General features: G+C 44.2%; 1 protein-coding gene across 7 annotated transcripts in view; it reads left to right on the top strand.

Annotated features, from left to right (window-relative positions):
- pde4ba (phosphodiesterase 4B, cAMP-specific a) overlaps positions 1-23,487 on the top strand; it is a 1,084,249-nt gene that overhangs the window by 977,027 nt on the left and 83,735 nt on the right. For all 7 annotated transcript variants that reach the window (XM_038794458.1, XM_038794461.1, XM_038794459.1 and 4 more), the window contains one exon: positions 14,201-14,313. In XM_038794458.1, coding sequence (XP_038650386.1) covers positions 14,201-14,313 — 113 coding nt within the window. The remainder of the gene's footprint in view (positions 1-14,200; positions 14,314-23,487) is intronic.

Below are 23,487 nucleotides of genomic sequence, written 5' to 3'. Positions count from 1 at the left end.
CTCCTCCAAATCTTTCAAAAGGGTCTCCAGCTCGGCATCTGTAAACCTCAGGGCTGCACCCTCGCTGTCATCTTATTGGCTGGGATGGTGTGTGTGTGGAGTGAAGTGTGTATATGCAGCTGCAACGTGTCAGCCTTTGAGTGTCAACCGCGATACCGGGGAATCTGACACTGTTTCCCATTAGAATCGTTTATGTTCCATGTGGCGCCGGTGCCTTGTCCCTTAATAGTAGCAGAATCAGTCAAAGTGTGGCGCCAATATTTCTGTCGTGAAAGTCTACAAATTCTGCATTGGCATCAACACTTTGGGCTGGATTCTCCGATTCTGCGGCTTACTCCGCAGAATCCGCCTGGTCTTACGACAAAAAAGTCGGCCCCGCCCCCGCACTAATCCTTCGCCTGGTTGGGGGCCAGCAGCCGCATCGCGTAAAGCCCCCAGCTTTACCTGCAGATACAGCTGCAGAATGGCCGGGTCCGTGGCCGCACACAGTGGCCAGTCACATGCGGACCTGGCCTGCAAAAAACTGCCCCCTCATAATCCTCTTTGCCACCCCGGACCACCCCCCACCAGTCCCCCTTCCCCTGCTGAAGCCCTCCCGCCAACGGAACAGCTCCTGGATACAGTCTGCAGCTGCCACGCGAGGTCCCCGAAAGTTGTGAGGACATGCACCCCAGGCCATCGGGGACTCGGCCCATCGGGAGCAGAGCATCGGGGGGGGCGTCAGGTGATGTCCTGAGGCTGTCCCGATGGCATGCGGCCTACTCTTCGAGGGGGCAGAGAATCGTAAAAACCGCCCCTGATTCCAGCATAAAAATGGATTTTCCGGCTCATCGCCGAATGCGATTTATCCGTTGGCGATCAGAGAATCCAGCCCATAGTCTCAGAAACAGAGAATCCCGCCCTGTAAACCTGAATGTTAAGTATCCAGTCCTGTTCGGGCTTGAACAATGTTTCTGGCAATGCGAGCATTATATCGCCCGAGAGCAATTTCGTTTCCAGTTCCCCATTGTTGTTCACTATACATACGTACATACATTTGCAGACATACAATTTAACCCTGTCCTGACCTCTTTCTTGCTCTCTGTAAGGTGACCATTTCCTTGCTAACTTTCAACATTCTATCCTCCCCCCCACTTCCTTTACTCTATTCCACATCTTCTCTCTTTTGCCCTCACTGGTACTTCTAATAATACTAAGCCCATTAGTCAACCCACCCCCCTACTTTACAAGTTTAAATCCACCCGCACTACACAACACTAACTTCACTTCGTAAATTACTACTCTCTATACAAGTCCTTTCTGTCCCATCGAGTATTTTGTGCATCCTGTTATTCCTCGCTAATATTTCCTTGTGGATCCAAAAAAAAACATTGAAAAAGCGAATTAAAATTAATTAATTAACTAGGTAGAGGAGTAACTAAACATGAGGGCAGAGATTAGTATTTAGCATTTAATTTTACAATACAAATCTAGTGCCAGGGACCATATAGTTAATTGTAACTTAATCTAATAACAATTTAAGTATTTATTTTAAATTAACTAGTGCTTAAATGTCACTCAGCGGGGTGCAGTGCTCTAACTGTGAGATGTCAGAGATCCGTGACCTTTCCAGCGTTCCGATCGACTGCATCTGCAGCAAATGTAACCAATGGCAGCTCCTCACAGACTTTGGTTTGCTTTGGTTGGAGCAGACGTTGGATGCACGTAGCAGCATTCAGGTGGTGGAAAGCGTCATAATTAGGAGTTATAGAGACGTAGCCATACTCAAGGTGCTGGCAGACAGATGGGTGACTGCTAGAAAGGGCAGGCAGTCAGTGCAGGAAACCCCTGTGGCTGTCCCCCTCTCTAACAGATATACCGTTTTAAATACTATTGGGGGGATAGCCTATCAGGGGAAAACAACAGCAGCTAGAACTGTTGCACCACATCTGGCTCTGTTGCTCAGCAGGGGAGGGCAAATTGCAGGAGAGTAAGAGCTATAGGAGACTCCACAGTAAGCGACATAGATAGGCGCTTCTGTACACGTGAAAGTGACTCCAGGATGGTATGCTGCCTCCCTGGTGTCAGGGTCAAGGATGTCTCTGAACGAACACAGAACATCCTGAAGGGGGAGGGTGAACAGCCAGTAACAGCATAGACAGGAAGAGCGATGAGGTCCTGCAGAAGGAGTTCAGGGATTAAGGCAGTAAGCTAAAAAGCAGGACTCTAGAGTTGTAATCTCAGGATTACCCTCCGTGCCACATGCCAGTGAGGCTGGAAATAGGAGGATAGTGCAGCTAAATACGTGGCTAAACTGGTGGTGTAGAAGGGTGGGTTTCAGATTTCTGTACCATTGGGATCTCTTTCGGGGCAGATGGGACCTTATAAAGAAGGGCGGGTTGCATCTAAACTGGAGGGGCATCAATATCCTGGCTGGAAGATTTGCTAGTGTCACTTGGAAGGATTTAAACTAATATGGCAGGGGGGTAGGACCCAGAGCGTTAGCTTAAGAGGTGTAATAACTGAAGGGAAAGTAGAGAACAAAAATAAGAATAACATCACCCTCAGGCATAGCAAAAAAGGTGACAAATATGAGAAGGGAGGTGGTCAATGGAGGACTGAGGGTGTTGCACCTAAATGCGCGCAGCATACGAACAAGGTAAATGAGCACATTGAAATAGGCCGGTTCCCTGTTGTGGGCATCATAGAGATATATGTGGCTGCAAGAGGATTAGGGCTGGGATCTAAATATCCAAAGATATGTGTCCTATTGAAAGAACAGGCAGATGGGAAAAGGGGGCTGGGTTGCATTGTTAGTAAGGAATGAAGTCAAATCGATATCAAGGAGTGATATAGAATCAGAAGGCATAGAATCTCTGTGGGTAGAGTTGAGGAATCGCAAAGGTAAAAAGGCCCTAAGTGGTAATGAGCAGGAGCTATCCTTGCCCATATTTGACCAAATGCCATATGACTTCATGGGGTCAGAATCAACCCAGGGCAACTTCCACTTGACTGCATGTCACTATGCTGCCACTTCTGGTGGTACGGTTGTGTCAGTGGGACGGGATGGTGATGGTGGTGCCGGGACATTGCCTGGAAGGTATAATTCGATGAGTATGGTTATGTTGGACATGACTAATTTGTGGGACAGTGTTCCCAGATGTTACTCAGGAGGACTATAGAGGGTAGACAGGACTCGATTTGCCGTTGGTATTTTCGGTGCCTTGGACAATATTGAGTGGTTTGTACTGTTTCATTCCTTTTTGGAGGTTTTCTAGCAGTTTTGACGGCATTTAAAACCCCAACATTGCTATGAGTCTGGAGTCACATTGGTAAGGACCTCAGGTGACCTTCCCTCAAGGAATCTGGTGAACCAGTTGGGTTTCTACAACAATTGACAATAGTTTCATAATCATATTACAAGCTTTTTAATTCCAGAATTTAATAGACGGGATTCTCCAGTCGCCGACGCCAAAATCGCATTCGGCGATCGAGCGGTGAATTAACTTTCGCACTGAAATCTGGGGTGGTGCAGCTTTCGCGATGCTCCGCCCCCTCCAAAGCGGCATACTCTAGGAGTACGGCGCACACCGTATCGAAGGCCTCAGGATGTTGCCTGATGGCGTGGGTCTCTCATGCTGTTATTTGTTGGGAACTCGGCATGGCGGTTGTGGACTCAGTCCAACGCCGCCACAGTTGGGGGAGGGCTGATCCACGGGCAGGGGGGACTTTGGCAAGGGCTGGGGCACTGTTTTGGAGTGGTCCAGGGGTCGCGAGCTGACCAAAGGAGAGACACTATTTGGCAGGCTGTGTCTGCCCACGGCCTCAACCATGTTGCACGGCATCGCCGCTGCAGGCCGCCGCCATATGCATGCGCGGCCACAGACCTGGCAATTCTCCAGCCGTATCGGCAGCTAGAGCCGGGTGCTCTACTCTGCCTTCCTACAAGCCCACAGCCAAACGGAGGATTGGTGGCCGATTTGCGCCATATTTTTGCTCGTAAAACGTCACCGTTCCTACGCCGGCATCAGGACATAGTCTGAGAATCGGAGAATACAGCCCATTATCTGAATTTACATTTCACCAGCTGCCATGGTGGGATTCAAACCCATGTTCCCAGAGCATTAACCTAAACTTCTGGATTGCTAGTCAGGTGACAATATCACTACCCAACCACCTCTCCCTATTATGAACAGCCGGAGGAATATTTTGTTTGATTTGATCAACCGATCATTGACACGTATGGGGCAGGATTCTCTCAGCCCTGGGCCGGGCCGGAGAATCCCCGCGACCAGGCCTCGCTGCCCCAACGGCAGCATACGATTCTCTGCAGAGCGGAGAATCGGAGCCATTGGCGCCGGCATGGTTGGCGCGACGCCGGTCGTGGGCCGCTCTGCGTGGCCGGCCCGCCGATTCTCAGGCCGGGATGGGCCAAGCGGCCGTCGTGGAAACGCTGAGTCCTGCCGGTGCAATCCACACCTGCTCTAAGCCGGCGGGACCTCAATGTGGCAGGGTCGGGTGGCGGCCTGTGGGGGGGAGCGAAGGCTCTGACCCCCGGGGGAGGGCCTCCGATGCGCCTGGCCCGCGATCGGGGCCCACCAATCGGTGGGCCGGCCTTTCTGGCTGGGGCACTCATTTCCTACGCGCCGACCCCTGTAGTCCTGCACCAGGTTGCGTCAGGGCCGGCGCGTTGAAGGACGCCACTGCGCATGCGCGAAACCCACAGCGCCCAGTTCGCACCGGGATTGGCAGCTGGAGCGGCGTGAACCAGTCCAGCGCTGTGCTGGCCCCCTATAGGGGCCAAAATTAGTCCTGGGAGCGGCCCGTTCATGCCGTCGTAAAATATGATGGTGTTTACGACGGCGTGGACACGGGATGAGAGAATCCCGTCCATGGTCTATGAACCTGGCATCACAGTGGCACTGAAATTCATACAGGGCATTACTCAATTGTCTGATAGGCAGAACATCATTTTGGATTGATGGCAGCATCCTATTAGTGAAAAAGGCACTCACATCACCATTACATCATGTCTATGTGAAACGCTGCTTTTGATAAAGCTATGCAAATGACTCTTCCTCTGTAGAAGAAAATTACAAGTTCCTGTTCATTGCAAGTTCCAAATATTGTAAAAAAAAACTTATTTGGGGTATTTATATCACCATCCTCTTCTAAAATAAGAAATAAACATTGTGCCTTCGTCACTTTTTCGTGTCAGACAAGATTATGACATTTCAGTGAAATTTTCTTTCAGTGATAATACTGGACCGCGTGTCTCCTACAGACATTATAGCCTCTCATACATCAGTCCCTACAGAGATTACAAAGAACGATACAGCACCGGAAGAGGCCCTCCAAGCCTGTACCGGTTATGATACCACCCTTGGCCAAAACCCTAAAGAACAAAGAACAATACAGCACAGGAACAGGCCCTTCAGTCCTCCAAGGCTGTTCCAGTCATAATACTATTCACCCTATTATTGACACCAATCGAGATGCGGAGTAGATGGCTGAATCAGGATCGTAACTAGATTAATTGGAAGTCAATTCTGTCATCTCAGATGAGACATAGATTGAAAAAACCCACAGGTCCTTGTTTTGGGATTGTCGGAAGGGAAATGAATTGGAGGCATCAATATCAAAGATTTTTTTGACAGCGGTGTTGTACTGGATTTCCACTGAAAGAAGGATGGATTTAGTTGCAAGTTGCTAAGTTAACAACAGTTTCAGTCATCAAGCTTTTTACACAGAAACTAGAACTTCATCAGCCCAAATTATTTTTCTGCAGAGAATTAAACCAGATAGAATCTAGGTAACAAAAGTCAACCCATATACAATCAATTGGGACAGTGGTATTGCTGTTGAGAGATAAGATAGTACATCACAAGATCTCAGGCAAAGTGATGCTGAATTGCAATATAACAATATTTTCCTGCACATATTATATCATGTGCTGTGGAATAAAAACAAAAAATGCAGGCAGCATAGGTCAATCGGTATCTGTGAAAGGATCAAGTAACATATATTGAACTTTTGAGGGTACATGGGGTGGGTGGATGTGCGGGGGTGGGGGGAGGCGGTGATTGGTGTACAATTGGGAGGGAAATCCCTGTCGGGTTACCTGCAGAGCATGTTTCCACCTCCATGGGACTCTGTAACAGGAGTGGTGGTGACAAGATTGGGTACATGATTGTTTTCTTAATTAATGGAATTCTCCAGACACCAACTGGATTTTCAAGCCAGCATACAAGGTACCGATCATAACTCTATTCTGTTCATGAAATGGAGGTGGCCACTCGGTATCCCAGCAATGCCTCCTATAATTCCCAACCACCCTTCACCACCACTCCCCAGCTACGATTGACAGAGGACCACAGCCATGGCTATAGGCCATCCAATGGAAGGGCCATGGGCCTTCCAATGATGGTCAAGCACCATGGTCACATTTTAATTTGACACATTCAAAAGTCTTCAGACGATGCCTTTCAGTCCCCCACCTACATCAGCAGAGCCCTCCTGTGCGGGAAAGCCTCTTGGAGCTGATTCATTTAAATTAACATAAATTGGGTGCTCAAGTCTGGGATTTGAAACATTAAATGGCGAATTTGGGTTACAGCATAAATTATAAAAGGACACCAGGTTTGCAGTGATATAACAGGACGGCTCTGGAATCTGCAAGACATTTTCTCCAGGTGGAAGACGTAACACTGGATTATTTGGAGTGGCTTTGCAAACGCCAGCTCGACGAATTACCAGGCAAATTAAAACTGATTATATCACCTTACACTACAAAGGCAGAGGTACTTGAAGTGATTGCTGAACGTTTATGTTTGATAGAGGTGCTCGGAATGCAGGGGTCCTGACGAGAGAGTGAAGCTCGCTTTTAATTAAGAGGCTTTGAGAGCTGCAGTTCCCATTTCTCTATCTGTCCTGATAATCTCTCTATGGTCCTGAAGAAAAGGCCTTTCTCTCTCCTCAGCCAGTTAAACCTACAAGGACATTCAGACCAATACCAGGCAGGCCAGGTTATTTGAAAATTCCTTTTGAAATCTGATTGAAATTGGAGAACTCTAGTCTTACCTCAGTGAGGCTGACTGAATGGACACATTAGAAGATCCAATCCAACTGGTGGTTTTCACCATTCCATGTCCTGAGAAGATAGCTGACCACAGAGATTTCAACATCAGCAATAAGAACACATCTCTCTTACTTCCATATTTTACTCCCCTATCATTTTATCCTTATCCCTTCCTCTGTGTGTGCCTATCTTGTGTTTGTTTGCGGAGAGGGTGGGACAGTCAAAGGGGAAAGTAATAGATTAGCTGGCCATCATTCCTGGTTAACTATTGCATGTTTTAACTCATTTCTTGTTATAAATAAACAGTTTTTGTGTTTTACTTATAAATCTGGTGCCTGTAAGTCTTTGGAGCAGTCTAGGACCAAAGATATCGAAAACCTTATCAGAATTATTGGTTGATTCACTTATGTTGTGACTCCGGGCCAAGGGGAGCTGGAATTGATGTATCGGAAATATGCAAGGGATTGGAGGATAGGGGTAATTCCATTAAAAATACGATTCTCATGCGAACCACGTAAATGTTAGTGAGAGCTATGTAGAGGGGAACACATGCTGAAATTGTGTCAGTTGAAGTTCATAACTCATAACTTGAATGAATACAGATTCAGAACATTGTAGCAGGTCTAGATTACCATGATATAATGACGCAGTGCAAATGTCAACGGCTTCCTTGAGAGACATAGAATGTCAAACGAGCACATAGACACAATATTGCTGTCACTATGCAGGTCCTGTATATCTTCATGAAAGTGAAGGAATATTACACCATATATGGAAAATACTCACTTAGAACTGGCTGTATCTACTCACTCAACCATTTGACCAATTCTTGTTGTGCAGTACCACTCATAGATAAGATCGGCAAGATAATGGGATATCAATTTTGTGTGTCTTTGGCAGTCCTTACAAAAAACAAAGAACAAAAAAAGTACAGCACAGGGACAGGCCCTTCGGCCCTCCAGGCCTGTGCCAATCATGATGCAGTGAGCAGTGCTCTGATTGAGGTTGCCATTATCCAGCATGATAGCTTTGATGCACCCCATGCTTGCACGGTGAACAAATGTCCCGGGCTATATTTACTGAAAACAAAGCCTTCTGCCCTTACTCGGTCCATATCCCTCTATTTCCTCCCTATCCATGTACCCATCCAGATACCTCTTAAATGTTATAAATCTGCCTGCTTCCACCACATCCTCTGGCAGCGTATTGCCTGCACATCTCCCTTAAACTTTCCCCCAAATGTGCATATATCCTATCCCTCAGTGTCTTCGACAAAAGCTTCCCCACCAATGTCAGGCTCACCGGCCTATAATTTTCTGGATTATCCCTGCTTCTTTTCTTAAACAAGGGAATAACATTGGCTATTCTGCAGTCCTCTGGAACCTCGGCTGTGGTCAAAGAGGATGTGAAGTTATCTGTTAAGGCCCCAGCTATTCCTCCCCATGCCTCCCACAATAACCTGGGATAAATCCCAACCGGCCCTGGGGACTTGTCTACCTTAATGCAACACTTCCTCCTTTGATATATTCATCTTCTCAAGATTGTTCACACACCTGTCCCTGACCTCAACATCCGTCATGTCTTTCTCACTGGTGAATACCAATACAAAGTACTCATTAAGGATTTCACCCACTTCTTGTGGTTCCACGCATAACTTCCCTCCATTGTTCTTGAGTGGGCCTACTCTTTCTCAAGCTCCCCTCTTGCTCCTGATATATGCATAAAAAGGCTTGGGATTCTCCTTGACTATGTTTGCTAAAGACATTTCATGGCCCCTTTTAGCCCTCCTTATTCCACATTTAAGTTCCTTCCTACTTTCACTGTACTCCTCAAGGTCTTCGTCAAATTTTAGGTGCCCAGACCTATCGTACACTTCCTTTTTCCTTTTGACTAAGCTTACAATTTCCCTTTGCATCCATGGTTCCGAAATCCTGTCAGTTCCATTCTTCATTTTTGTGGTGATATGCCTGTCCTACATCTCAAACAACTGGCCTTTAAAAGCCCCCCACGTGTCAGATGTGGATTTGCCTTCAAATAGCCACTCCCAATCCACATTCCCCAGTTCCGGTCTAATTTGGATTTAATTAGCCCTCGCCCATGAAACACCTTCATCCATGGGCCATTCTTTGAAATCGTATGGAATTATGGTCGCTAAGCCCAAAATGGTCCCCCCACTGAAACATCAATCACCTGGCCTGGCTCATTCCCAATACCAAGTCTAGTGTGGCCCCCTCCTGATTGGATTGTCAGCATACTGTGTCAAAAAGCCCTCCTGGATACACCTAACAAGTTGCTCTCCATCTGAGCCCCTGACTGTAAGGGATTCCCAGTCAATATGGGGAAAGTTAAAGTCACCCATCACAACTACCCTGCTTTTTTTTTACAGCTTTTCAGTATCTGACTATACAATTGCTCCTCAGTCTCCTGCGGGCTGTTGGGAGGTCTATAGTACACTCTCAACATTGTGATTTCACCCTTCTTATTCCTGAGCTCAGCGCCGGCCCTAGGGTTGCTGGTGCCCCGAGCAAGCTGAACTTCGGCGCCCTTCGGGGGGGGGGGGGGGGGGGGGGGCTGGGGGGGGGGGGGGGGCCAGGGGGGGGTGGGGCGGGGCCGGGGGGGGCCGAGCCCGAGGCGTGGGGGGGGGCCGAGCCCGAGGCGGGGGGGGGGGCGAGCCCGAGGCGGGGGGGGGGGCCGAGCCCGAGGCGGGGGGGGGGCCGAGCCCGAGGCGGGGAGGGGCCGAGCCCGAGGCGGGGGGGGGGCCGAGCCCGAGGCGGGGAGGGGCTGAGCCCGAGGCGGGGAGGGGCCGAGGCGGGGGGGGCGGCGGGCCCGAGGCGGGGGGGCGGGCCCGAGGCGGGGGGGCGGGCCAGAGGCGCGGGGGGCAGGACCGAGGCAGGGGGGGCGGGCCCGAGGCGCGGGGGCGGGGCCGAGGGCGGACGGAGGGGGGCGGGCGGACGGAGGGGGGCGGAGGGGGCCGCCCTGGGGGAGGGAGGCCACCGCGCATGCGCTGGTTGGCACCGGCCCAACTGCGCATGCGCGGGACCCGAGTCTCTGGCGCCCCCTAGCACATGGCGCCCCGGGCGACTGCCCGAGTTGCCGGTGCCTTGGGCCGGCCCTGCCTAAGCTCCACCCATAATGCCTCACTGCAAGATCCCTCCAATGTGTTCTCCCTCAACACAGTTGTGATCTGCTCCCTAATCAGCAATGCAACTCCCCACTTCTTTTGTTTCCCCTTCTGTCCTGTCTAAAACAACGATATCCCAGAATGTTAAACTGCCAGTCCTGATCCTCCTTTAACCATGTCTCCACAATTGAAATTACATCATAGTTCCAGGCAGTAATCCAGGCTGTCAGTTCATCTGCCTTACCTGTTATACTACTTGCATTGAAGCAAACGCACTCGAGACCTACAGTCCCGCTGAGCGGCTTCCCTCTGCCTGCTCTTACTCTGCGCTATGATGATCATAGTCTCAATTTTTCCTCAATCTCTACACTTGCTGATGTGCCGTTCCGATTCCCAACCCCCTGCCACACTAGTTAAAACCCTCCAGAACTGCACTCGCAATATGTTGACGTAGTGAATGATGAGGATGAATCCTGTCATATACACCCAAGGCAGCTTGTTACACTTATACTTGTCCAATAAATATTTTATGTTTGAACAAGGCTGTCCAACCATGCTTGGAGGCAGGTCCAGTGGATATGAATTTGGATCCATTATTGAGAATTGTGTGCATTTTGTCAATATAGCTGAAGGATGATGATTCCAGTCCCTTTATCCTGTTTGCAAATCCACAGAATCCCCATAGTGCAGAAGGAGGTCATTCAGCCCATCAAATCTGCACTGGCCATCTGAAAAAGCACCCTGCCTAGGCCCACACTCCTGTCTTATCCTCATATCCCCATAACCCCACCTAACCTGCACATCTTTGGACAGTGGGAAGAAACCAGAGCACTCAGAGGAAACCCATGCAGACACCCACACAGTCACCCAAGGCCAGAATCGAACCCAGATCACTGGCGTGTGTGACAGCAGTGCGAATCACTCTATTCCCACTGAGTCTTCTGGATATGATTACCACCAGCAATGCACACCTCGACAAATTCCCTTTTCCCTCAGTTTACAGAATTCCAGAGATTCCTGCATCCAATTCCTTCAAATGGTTTTGAAAGCTCAAATAAAACAATATTTCCTGAGCTACAGAGAGTTTGATTTCTACTCCCCATCATTTCCTACATAACTGAGAAGACCTGTTCATGGGAGACTTCCAATTCTCTTCTGTTTCTCTGCATAAGCGTTTCTCCCGTTGTGTGAACTTCTGTGCAAGGTGCTAAAACCACAGCACAAAGCCTCAATGAGTTTTTATCCCTTCTCAACCTCATCTGTGGTGACCTGAAGTGACATGGGCATATCTCCAAACTGAGATGTTTATCAGAAATTCACCACTTCCTTTCAGAACTATCTGCTTTACTTTTGAGCTGAAGGGACATTTTAAAACAATCATCTGGTAAATTTCAACATTCATGACGTTTTAGTCATCCTTTGCTGATTTCTACAATTTCCCCAATCTTGTGAACTACCACTAATTATTTGCAGCTTTGTATGCCTTTTTGTTCAATCTGATACTACTTAATTTCCTTAGCTAGCCATGGATAGTGCTTCCTTCTCATGGTGTCTTTTTTCTCAATGAAATATATCTTTGTAAACATAATGAAATATTTCCTTTATTGTCTGCCACTGCTTCCCTATCATCCTAACTTGTAACCTATTTTCCCAGTCCACTTTACCCAACTCTGTTTTCATACCTTTGTGATTACCTTTCTATAAGTTCAGGGTTAGGGTTGGAACACTTGTTTTCCCTGATAAATATTAATAACCTGGGCCTTAGTATTCAGGGCACAAATTCAAAATTTGTAGATTATACTGTTACGACACCCTCGGCCAGTACACAATTAATTCCTGCCCTTCTTGACCCGGAGTTGCAAACAGTTGAAATTAACTTTCATTTTTAAAGTACTCGCAGTCTTCAGCTACCCAACAACTACAGTCACCAAGTTCATAAATTTAAACACAATTAACGTTTTATTATTAACAGTAATTATAATTAAATAGGCAACAAATACAGCTAGTTAACTATTATCTAATCTCTAACCACCCCCCTTTTAACTCATCCCAACCTTTATACACGCACACACACATACAAACAAACAGAGGGGAACAAGGGGTATAAAAATAATGATGAAAGTAAAAGGATAAAAGTCTTTGTTTCAGGTGCCTTCTTCAGTCTAGGTTTTCATATGGATGTTATCTTTTCTTTCAGCTTGTAATGGTCCAGCACAGTAGCACAGTGGTTAGCACATTTGTTTCACAGCTCCAGGGTACCAGGTTCGATTCCTGGCTTGGGTCACTGTCTGTACGGAGTCTGCACGTTCTGCCCATGTCTGCGTGGGTTTCCCCCGGGTGCTCCGGTTTCCTCCCACAGTCTAAAGATGTGCAGGCTAGGTGGATTGGCCATGCTAAATTGCCCTTAGAGTTCAAAAAAAAGGTGCCAAATGCCCCCTATGAATTTCCCCTCTTTATTTGTCTGTCTTGTGTGTGTAGAGAGTGGGGTGAGTTAAAAAACTGGGGTTAGGAATTAGAAAATAGTGAACCAGTTGCATTTGCTGCCTAAAGAATTATAGTTCTTGCTATTAATAGAAGTTAATTGTGTTAAATTTACAAATCTGGTGATTGTAGCCATTGACCAAAGACTTGAGATATTTTTAAAGAATGAATAGTTAATTTAAATGCTGATGCTACTCTGGGTCAAGTGGGACTGGGATTGACTGTGCACTAGCCCAAGGTGTCGTAACTGTGCCTTTAATCACCTTTTTTATCTCAGCGTAATCCTTGGATACCCCATCTGACAGGGAAGTATAAACTCGCTGTATCCAACCCGTCAATTTATTTTGCATGGGTAATGTCCACTTTTCTTTTGGGTTGATATTTTCTCAAATGTCATGAAAAGTGCCTCTATTCCTTTTCTTCAAATTTTGGTAGGACCTGTGTAAGCGTAATCATATCCTGACTGGGTTTTGTTCCAGGGTTAAGAAGCAAAAGTGATGTGGGGAAAAACATTTCATGCATTGTGTGGTTAGGATCTGGAATGCACTGCCTGAGTGTGATGGAGGCAGGTTCAAGTGAAGAATTCAATGGGGAACCATACCTATCTAAAAGGGATAAATATGCAAGATTACAGGGAGAAGACAGTTGGGGTATGGTGCAAAATACGTTTCTCAATTGTAGAGCCCGTGGGGTCAAGAGGAGTCAAGTGGCTTCATGTTGCCCAGTAACAATTCTGTGACCTTCATACCGAGAATATATTGCCCATGTGCGAGAATGAGTTGTGATTTTACAGTATCTTATTGACTACTTAACTGGATTAGTTACTTGTGGGAGGAAAATCCAGTCCAGGGTTTCTATTTGCTTTTGGCTCGTTCAGAAAGTTTTTTAGGTCTTTCACGTGAAACAAAGTAACTCGTTTAGCCAAACCTCGTACAACTACAAACGCGTAAGAGAAATACTTTATTTGGCACTCGGTGAGAAGAGGGAACACCCTTGCGTGAGCTTTCCTGAGGAGTGCATTATATTAAACTGTGGAAAGTCCATCACGCAACAATTGCCCAGCAAAAATCAAGCTGACTCGAAATGCGTTTTTCCTACCTCTGTTAGACCTCTTACAGTTAAATATCGAAGTGAAACTGACATACTTCCTTCCAGGAGTAATTACAACATAATGAAAATTGCTGGTCATAGTTTCAATCGGAAAGTAAACAGCGTTCTGACTAATTTGATGTTGTAAGTGTGACGTCTTATTTGGGAAATCATTGCCCTGAGCAAAACAAGCAATATGCGAATCTCGTAGTGTCACTTATTCTTGGCTGCCCCGCGCACGTTCAGAAGATTTTTGTAGATGAATTACTGACATTCTGACAGCGAACACGGCAATAGCCGCATCATATCGCCTTCAGGAACCAAAGTGAGAGAGAGCCAGAGGCGCATGATGAAGGAACATTGTGGTCTGACTTTGGGCTGCTCAAGCCATACTGATATGGACACTGTGCAGGAGTTGAGTCCTGATTACATGCCTATGCGCTTGTTTACAGAAGAATCCTACCAAAAGTTAGCCATGGAGACTCTGGAAGAATTAGATTGGTGTTTGGATCAACTGGAAACAATACAGACTTACCGGTCAGTCAGCGAGATGGCTTCCAACAAGGTAAGATATTATTCATTTCTATGTGTTAATGGATGATAATTTTTTAAAAATGCAAAATCTCTAAATTGCAATCAGTTCTCGATGGTAAAATGTCGCTAAAACTCTTTGGTATGTTATGGCGGTTTGGGTTTGTCTTTTGCTTGTGTTGCACTCTAGGTGATGCTTATTTTTGGTAAACGCCTGATAAAGATTTTGTTTAAATATCTTAATTGGAAACTAAAATCAAATCAAGAAAGTGCTACATACCTATTTGCTGGACATTTGCTCCTAAATATTTTTTCATTATTACCAGTTTTACTTTTCATTATTAATACTTCAATTATTTAACACGCTTATCAAATAATACTTCAGGGATATATAAGGGAACATGATTATATATCACAGAATAACTTTGATTCATTAACTGTGCTCACAGTTATGTATAAATTTTGAATAGTAATGTATCGTACAGGGAAAACTGCACTTGATTTTTAAAAAATTATTTCATGGGATGCAAGATTTTTTTGGCCAAACCAAACCATTTGTTGCCGATTGTCAATTGCTTCTCAAACGTTTTCTTGAACGGCTGAAGTTCATCTGGTGTAGGTACACCTATAGTTTTGTTCGGAAGGGAATTACAGGATTTTGATCCAGCAGCAATGAAGGAATGCTGATATATTTCCACGTCAGGATGGTGTATGGCTTGGAGGGGAACCTACAGGTGGTGGTGTTACCATATGTCTGCTACCTTTGTCCTTTTAGATGGTAGAGATCATGGGTTTGGAAGATTCTGTTGATGAGCCTTGGCAAGTTGTTGCAGTGCATCTTGCAAAGGGTCCACACTGCTGCCACAGTGCATCAGTTGTGGGGGCAGTGATTGTTTAAGTTGGTGTGTGGACTACCAATCAAGTGGGCTGCTGTTATTGTACAAGTGTTGCGCTTCTTGCTTTATATGTTTTGGCAACAGTTTAAAGTCTTTGTGTATTCACCAGCTGGGCAGAATCAGTTATTATTGTGTTTTGCAAAAAGTATTTTTGGAGAATTTGCACAGAGTGACTGTTGGATTCTGATCTTACATATTTCACTCAAGTTAGAATTGTACAAACAAATGCCTCATCCACAAAGTCTGAAAACCATGCCTATTTAACCAATATGATGTTTTTAAAAATTCAATGCAAATTATCCTGTGGCTGTCCGAGCAAACGTTTTGAATTGGAAAGTAGGAGCGAGATTGATACTACTGAAACTTATTTCATATAGTACTATTATAATCAGAAAATGGAGGACCCTTTCATTTCAATCACTGTGGACTGAATTCGAATCCATGACTCAGATATAAAAGAGCAGATCTAGCAAAATGCTCCATTTTGCGTTTTTCAGACCTGAAGTAGAATTTTATGTTTGAGTCATTATTACAAATCAAATTTGCTAACTTCCAATTGTCGTCATCCTATCACATTCATTTATTCCAATTGACGCAGTAAATAAACAGATGAGAAGCCAGAGCGTGCTGTTCCACTGGTCATAAAAATTGAAAGTGGAAATATGCGCACACTTATTGGGTAAGTGGAAATATGCGCACACTTATTGGGACTTATGAAACAGAGTTAGCAGTTGGAGAAAAACCTCAGGAAATGGTAGCAACATAATTGTGGTATCATTGGGCATCGTAAGACTGCCCAAAAGTGGAGTTTCTGCATCCACTTTCAGAGTTAACTCCTCCACCAATGGCCAAATATACATCAACATTAGGGACAACGTTTTCCAGCATTTTTTTAACTTGCTAATGAACTGCTCCACACTGTGATACAGTTTTTTATTCACTGCACATACATTTTCCAGTTGTTTAATGCATTTAAGACACTTGAGTATGTAGTAACAAGTGCATGTGCAATTTTTTTAGTGTTACAGGTACTTCACCAGCATCTTGCCCAAAATGTAAAGAGAACAGATTCTTGAGCACAAGAAACAAAAACAGAATAGTTTCTAATTGAACCTTTCCAGATTGTTTAACATAAATGCACCATAAGATACATATGAATAAGTATATCTACTCCTATGTGTCATTTAGCATTATTGGCACTTTACTTCATTATCAAGCAACAAATCAGATATAATAGTTTTTTTAAACAAATTTAGAGTACCCAATTGATTTTTTCATATTAAGGGGCAATTTAGCATGGCGAATCCACCTACCCTGCATATCTTTGGGTTGTGGGAGCGAAACCCATGCAAACACTCAGAGAATGTGCAAACTCCACACGGACAGTGACCCAGAGCTGGGATCGAACCTGGGACCTCATTGCGTGAGGCAGCAGTGCCAACCACTGTGCCACCATGCTGCCCCGAGATATAATAGTAAAGATTGCAGGCACACGTTAACTGATACCAAACGTTTATGGAAATGAAGATGAAATGCTCATATGGATTAATCTGATAACATAAACATATCACACTGCCCATGGCTATTTACATCTAGGATATATGTTTAAATATTTAGAAGATGCCGTTTAGAATATTAGAATGTAAGGAATCAAAGCAAGAGTAGGTTTTATGGTCCATCCTGAACATGCCCCATTGTTCAATAAGACCATGGCTGAATCTTTAAATTAACTACTATATTTCTAAGCTATTCCCATAGCCCTCCATCTCTGGGGTAGAGATAGCCAAAGATTCACAATGCTTTGAATGAAGACATTCTCCTCATTACAAATCGCTGACCCCTGATTTTAAGACCAGACTTTCCAGGGGGGATAAAAGCTCTCAGCATATATTTTGGTGAGGTCATCTCATTGCTTGCAGTGCCTTCATGTTAACTTTCTGCGATTCATATTGAAGGGCAAACAAACCCCTCTGAATCCTTACATTGAACAATGCTCTGAACTTTTTAAATTGTTTTCTTTTTCAATTCTTCTAACCAAACTGGACAACTTCACACGTGTGCCCCTCAAACCATTTACCGTTGTATTGCTTTTATACTCCATTATATTGATAAGAGGACATCAGCAACCAAGGTGAAATCAAAGAATAATAAGTTAAAAGTAAAGATTCTGAATGCACGAAACATTCACAACCAGATAGATGGGTTAATGGTAAAATAGAGATAAATGGAACTGATTTTGTAGCCGTTACTCCGAATGTGATTGCAGCTTTCCCAAAGTTGCAAAATAAATATTCAAGGTCTATTGACCTTTAGAAAGGTAAGCAAAATTGAAAAGGATAATAAAAAAAATAGATAAAAGCAGGAGAGAGAATCAGAGCTCAAAAATTCAGAGTATAAAATCCAGATGGGTGGAACTAAGACACAACAAAGGTGAGAAAACACTGGTAGAAAAAGTTTGCAAGTCCCCAACAGTAACTGAAGTGTTTGATAGAATATAAATCAGGAAAGTAGACGAGCATTTAACAAAGGAAATTCAGTAATCATACGTAGACTGGGAAAACCAGCAGAAAAAACTTGGAGGACATGCTCATGGAATGCGATCAAGACAGTTTTCGGCAACAATATGTTGTGAAACCTAATCGGGAACAAGTTATTTCAGATCCACTGCAATGAGACAGATTTAATTACTGGGTAAAAATTATATTGTGAATGATCTTGTGGCAAAAAGTGATCATGGTTTGGTAGAATTTCACTTTAGGTTTGAGAGTAATGTGTTTAAGACTGGAACTGGTGTCTAAAATGTAAACAAAGCCAGTTATGGAAGTTTTCAAAATCTACTTTTAAAATCGATCTTGGCGAACTTACCTCTCATAACTCTGTGATTTGGCTCTGTTTAAATTTTAAGATCCAAGGTTTGAATCCTTTACTCTATGATTGTTAATTAACTCTGTCTGATTACACAATACTAAACCTAAAATAGCTGGTTCTCTAGTTGATCCTGCAACACATTGTTCTTGAAAACTGTCTCAAATGATTCCTTGAACTCCAACTGCTGTTACTTCCGAGTTCCACCCATACTAGTTCCACATCCTGATTTTGTGGATTGCAATCTTTTCTCACACCCATCCCACCTCCTTTTCCATTTTTGTCTAGCTTTTCTAACTGTCAAGTACCCCAGAATATTTACTTCCCAACTTCAGTCACTCTTCAATCACATTTAAGTAATGGCTGCTAGATCAAACCCATTTTTGTCTCTACTTATGCCATCAATTCATCTGTATCATTATAAATGCTTTGCGTATTCATAAATAGCACCTTAAGGTTTCACTGTGTTCCCCAGCCTTAAGTGCTAATGTTGTACTACTGTTGTTAAGATCTGTATACCTTCCTGATATAACCTACATGATTTTACCCAGATTGCTACTCTGCTGCACAACCTGACATTCTGTTTTATAGATTCTTCCTTACATGAACTGTCATTCCTTCTTAGTAGTCTGTAGTCCTATCTCCTATCCTGGTTATTTAATTCTCAAGGACACTAGTTTAAGCAGTGTCCATCCCAAAGGAATAAATCCTTCTTTCCCAGCTCTGGTGCAAGCACCCAATGAATTGAAACCCCTGCCTCCCACTCCCCACTTTTCAGTCATGCATTTTATCTTCTAACCTGTCTGTCACTATTCCAAATTGTACACAGCTCAGTTTTATTCCAGAGATTATAACTTTTTACTTTTTACCCGAGCTCCTCAAACATACTTGACGCAACCTCACTCCTAGTTCTATCTGTGTCATTGTTTCCTACATGAATTGCAACAACAGTTTCCTCTCCACACTTTTCGAGTCTTGTAGTAGTCACCACATGTATATATTGTATATAGAGGATGTTGTAATAGGTGCTTTACGGTAATGCCCCTGTACTACAGGTACGGGGGTAGATCCCTGCCTGCTGGCTCTGCCCAGTAGGCGGAGTATAAATATGTGTGCTCCCCGTACAGCAGCCATTCCATCAGCTGCTGTAGGAGACCACACATCTCAGTGTAATAAAGCCTCGATTACATTCTACTCTCGTCTTTGCATAATTGATAGTGCATCAAATCTCAAGGAGATATTGACAGACAACTCAGCTTTTAGTACTTCCCGTCACAGTATTGCTATATTTATCTGGTTATAAATATGGCGGTCAATATGGTTGCCTTCCTTAATCCTAATTATGTTTGCTCTAGAGTCAGCAGGTATCTTTAGATACCGCCACAAGGTTCAACCCCGAGTACTGATCAAAGAACCAATGCACCAGTTAGTTAATTCAAAGTCAGTACTATTTATTTACACACACAGTAATATCTACTCATGCACAAAATACTACAGACTAAACTATCTCTCACACTAACGCCTATACTTAACTTTGGGTGCCCACTCAGTCAGAGGAACAATGGCCGTTGTTCGAATCTGAGGCTGTTGGGTTCGAAGAGGTAACAGGAGAACAGCTAAGGTCGTCCGTCTGATAGCGAGCGTTGACCTTGGACTTACTTGCTTCTGGTGCAGCTGGTGGACGGGTCTCTCCGCTTCGAGAGCCGAGTCCAAGAGAGCGATTCTCTCTCGAGGTTTCTTCTTGTACCTAAAGGGGCTTCGCGCCATTTTGGGCAGGCCTTGAACTTGGCCTCGCTTAATTGGGCCGCATCTTGATCACTGGTATTGATTTTGACCAATAAAGGGGTGGGTTCCCTGATGGCTGGGCGTGTCCTTGGTGGCCATTGGCCTTGCTTTGTTTACCCTTTCAGTTTGGGGAACTGGCGCCGGGGTGTCTGGAGCTAGATCGGTTGCTTGAGTGTCTTTCCTTTGTTCCCGGAGATGGGCCATCAATATGTTAATTGACCTACAGTTTCAGTCTCGTCTGGGAGTTGCCTTCTCAATATGCATACAGGCTCTGTGGCTGCTTGCTTTCCTAACATTGTCCATATTTCCCTACAGTCATTGCGATCATCCATTTTGTATTCTGGAAGTGGGCATCCCAGATGGCTACAACAGCAGCAGGGAACAGTGAAAAATGATGTAAATCGCTTATTGTCACGAGTAGGCTTCAATGAAGTTACTGTAAAAAGCCCCTAGTCGCCACATTCCGGCGCCTGTCCGGGGAGGCTGGTACGGGAATCGAACCGTGCTGCTGGCCTGCTTGGTCTGCTTTAAAAGCCAGCGATTTAGCTCAGTGAGCTAAACCAGCCCCTGGTTTTATCCTCCCTGACTTTATTGTTCACTGCAACTATCTTTTGGCTTTCTATACTACAGCACCATAGTCAATTTTCCCATCCACCCTCTAATTTTTACTCATCCACAATGGTAGCAAGTACCTCACATGTGTTGGACTGAGGCTGAGGCTCCAACAAAACTACAGCTGAGATCCTCTCACCTAACTGAGTTACAGCCACATGCTATCCTGCCTGACTGCTAAAATTTAAACCATATCTAACCCATGGGTGTGACTGCCTCAATACGCCAAGGCAACTCTGTTCTTCCCTGATGCATTGCAACCTCTGCACTTTGAACTGCAGCTCAACAACTCTGAACTGAATTTCCTTGAGCTACTAATTTTTATTAGTTCATGCCATGCGGGCATCACTGGAAAGGTCAGTATTTTTTGTTCATCCCTAATTTTCCTTTATTGCCCATGTGGTGGTTATTCATGAAGGCCAGCCTTCTCCACCTTGTCCCTTGCTTGAGGTGTAGTTATCCTCAGGTTAAATCACCACCAGTCAGCTCTCCGCCTCAAAGCGGAAAGCAGCCTATGGTGATTTGGGACAATGGCGATTTAACCATTACCTGTAGCTACCCTCAGTGCTTTTAGGGAGGAGGTTCCAGGAGTTTGACGCAGCAAATTATTGCAGATGTGGCTGCCTGGTTTCACGTTGCTCTCCACAAACGCTCAGATGATTCAGATATGGCACACCTCGTGCACTGGCACCCCCATCTAATTGTATGTATTTAATTAACTAAAGTTTTACAAAATTAACTTACTGGGTTATTCGAGCAAGCAGATGAGCCAATGATTGGTATATAATAAGATGCATCAAAGCGAGCAGGACATTTTGGGTCCTTTAGAATTCTACAATAAGATGGATCATAATATGAAAAGGTGCAGCAGTGTGGAATCTTTTTAACTGGATTAAAGATTTTATGTACCTGATCTTTGGCAAGAAAAAACGTTTCTCTTTGCTTTTAAGTTGAATGTGCTCCACAAGCTTTTCTTAGGTTGAATATTATCCGTTCAGAAAATATAAAAGTGATGAAATTATGTGGGGTCATAAAGGGAAGGGAAGATTTAATGGTGTATGTCACAATGAAAAATTACTTTGCAGACTTTCTTTTGCCCAGGAGCACAAAATGTAACATTATTCATTATATCAGCTCACTACATCACCTACATTAAAATAACACACCGCTCTTGCCTATCCCTATATGATAACAAAGTTTCCCAATAATTATTTATTTGTAAGATAATACATTTAAAGTTTTAACTTATATTAGAGTAGTACAGTTTGAGTGGAAAATCAGAATATTATTTCAGTGTGGTTAAAGTAAAGGTTAAACATAGCCAGGACTCTGTTTTCAAAAACAGGATGCTTGGATTCTTGATAACTGTGAAAGGAAGACCAGTCAGTGAAACAATGTGGGGTGGAAAATGCAATGCAGTCCAAATGTGAGCACGTCGTTTGCAATTGCACAAACACTGACTGTTCCTCTAACCAGACCATTAATGTGTTCCTGACTGTGTCATTGAGGCCAAGAGACGTCATTGCAAACTGATAGTCGACACCGTGCATCTGTTTAAAGGGTGACTCGCATTTCCTGCCTCATTCCTGCCTACTTAGTAGAATTACACAGACGCTAAGATATCCTGAATGTAGGCGTGTACAACTACAAACCTCATATTTCAAAATATTGAATACAGATAATCAACTAAATACAGCTTTTGTTCCCAAGTATTAAATAAGATTGATGATCAGCTGTGAGTTCAAATATCCGACTACTCACACCCAGTACGAGCATTCATGTGAGCTGCTGTTGTTAATACATTTTTGGGTGGGAAGTGAGAATCCCAGAAAAGTTGCCCTTTCATTTTGACCACAATGATGCAAGCCCAAGTGGTGAACAATGAGGTAATTTGATAGAACATACGTAATTCCTTGTGTTTTGTTTACTAAACATTCTGCATTCAATGGTACTTCTTAAGGGATAGTCAATTGCAGCACACTATATTTCAAAACTTACATTGTTGCATATATAGGCCATCTGAAGGCACATACCATGTTATGTTGCAATTAAAGGGTCAGGCCTCATGATTAAGGTATTCCAGTTGCTAGAGCGACCCACAACTGACAAACACTCAGTAATATCATTAGCAGGAAATACTCCAATATAATTGAGAGCAGGTATCAGCAAGATGGGTTACAATTCTAGAGTGAAGTTATACTTTTTCAATATAGCGTGAAATACTTCTCAAAAACCTATATTTGTCCTGAGGTTTATGTACACCTAGAATTTGCGTATTGGAGAATGGAACACTTTCCATTATAGGCATCCAATTTCAGCACCAAATACTTTCTGGTCAGTTATGATTAGAAGGAAACTGAACCTTAGCAGCAACATGTGCACCAGTTCAGCAATTTTGCAATTGTTACAATAGTCACGCTATTGTTTTCCTGAGTAAAATTATCATTGGTACCAATAGATGTCAAAGTTGGTCTATTTTGTGCTCTGGCCCCATGCTCATTTAGACCTGAAGACGCCAAAAAACTGTAATTGAGTCTTATAGCTTGAGAGAGAGGAAACTCATACTCGTGAAACTTCGGATAGGCTAAACATTGATAAAGAGGAGTTATTGGACCTAAAATAGACCAGTCACCAGGTCTGGATGGGATGTATCCTGTTGCTGAGGAAAAGGGGGGAAATTACAGATCTACTGATCATGATTTTCTAGTCCTCAAAGATACAGTGGGGGCCATTTTCAACCCGCGTTCATTGTCAGGGGGAACAGCGATGTGGGCGGAAAAACTGGACAGAATCGAGAAATGTAATTCTCTCCAGCGTGATCGCATTTCCTGACTTTCCATGCCTCTTGCCAGTGAGGTCACGAGGTTTATGTTCACAAAGGACAAGAACCTCATTTTAATGGATTTGAATAAATTAAAATGTAATTACTCACTCCTCCCAGCACATGACTCCACCCCACACTAAATATTCCAACCTCGCTGACAGGTTTACAGCGAAATTCTGTTGAGGGTTTCTCCAGGGGTGCAAAGGGAAGTATAGCCCCGAGGGAC

Source organism: Scyliorhinus canicula, chromosome 4 (genome assembly GCF_902713615.1).
Source record: "Scyliorhinus canicula chromosome 4, sScyCan1.1, whole genome shotgun sequence".
Taxonomy (NCBI): Eukaryota; Metazoa; Chordata; class Chondrichthyes; order Carcharhiniformes; family Scyliorhinidae; genus Scyliorhinus; species Scyliorhinus canicula.
Note: the sequence above shows the minus strand (reverse complement) of the source record. Positions and strands in the feature narration are given on the sequence as shown.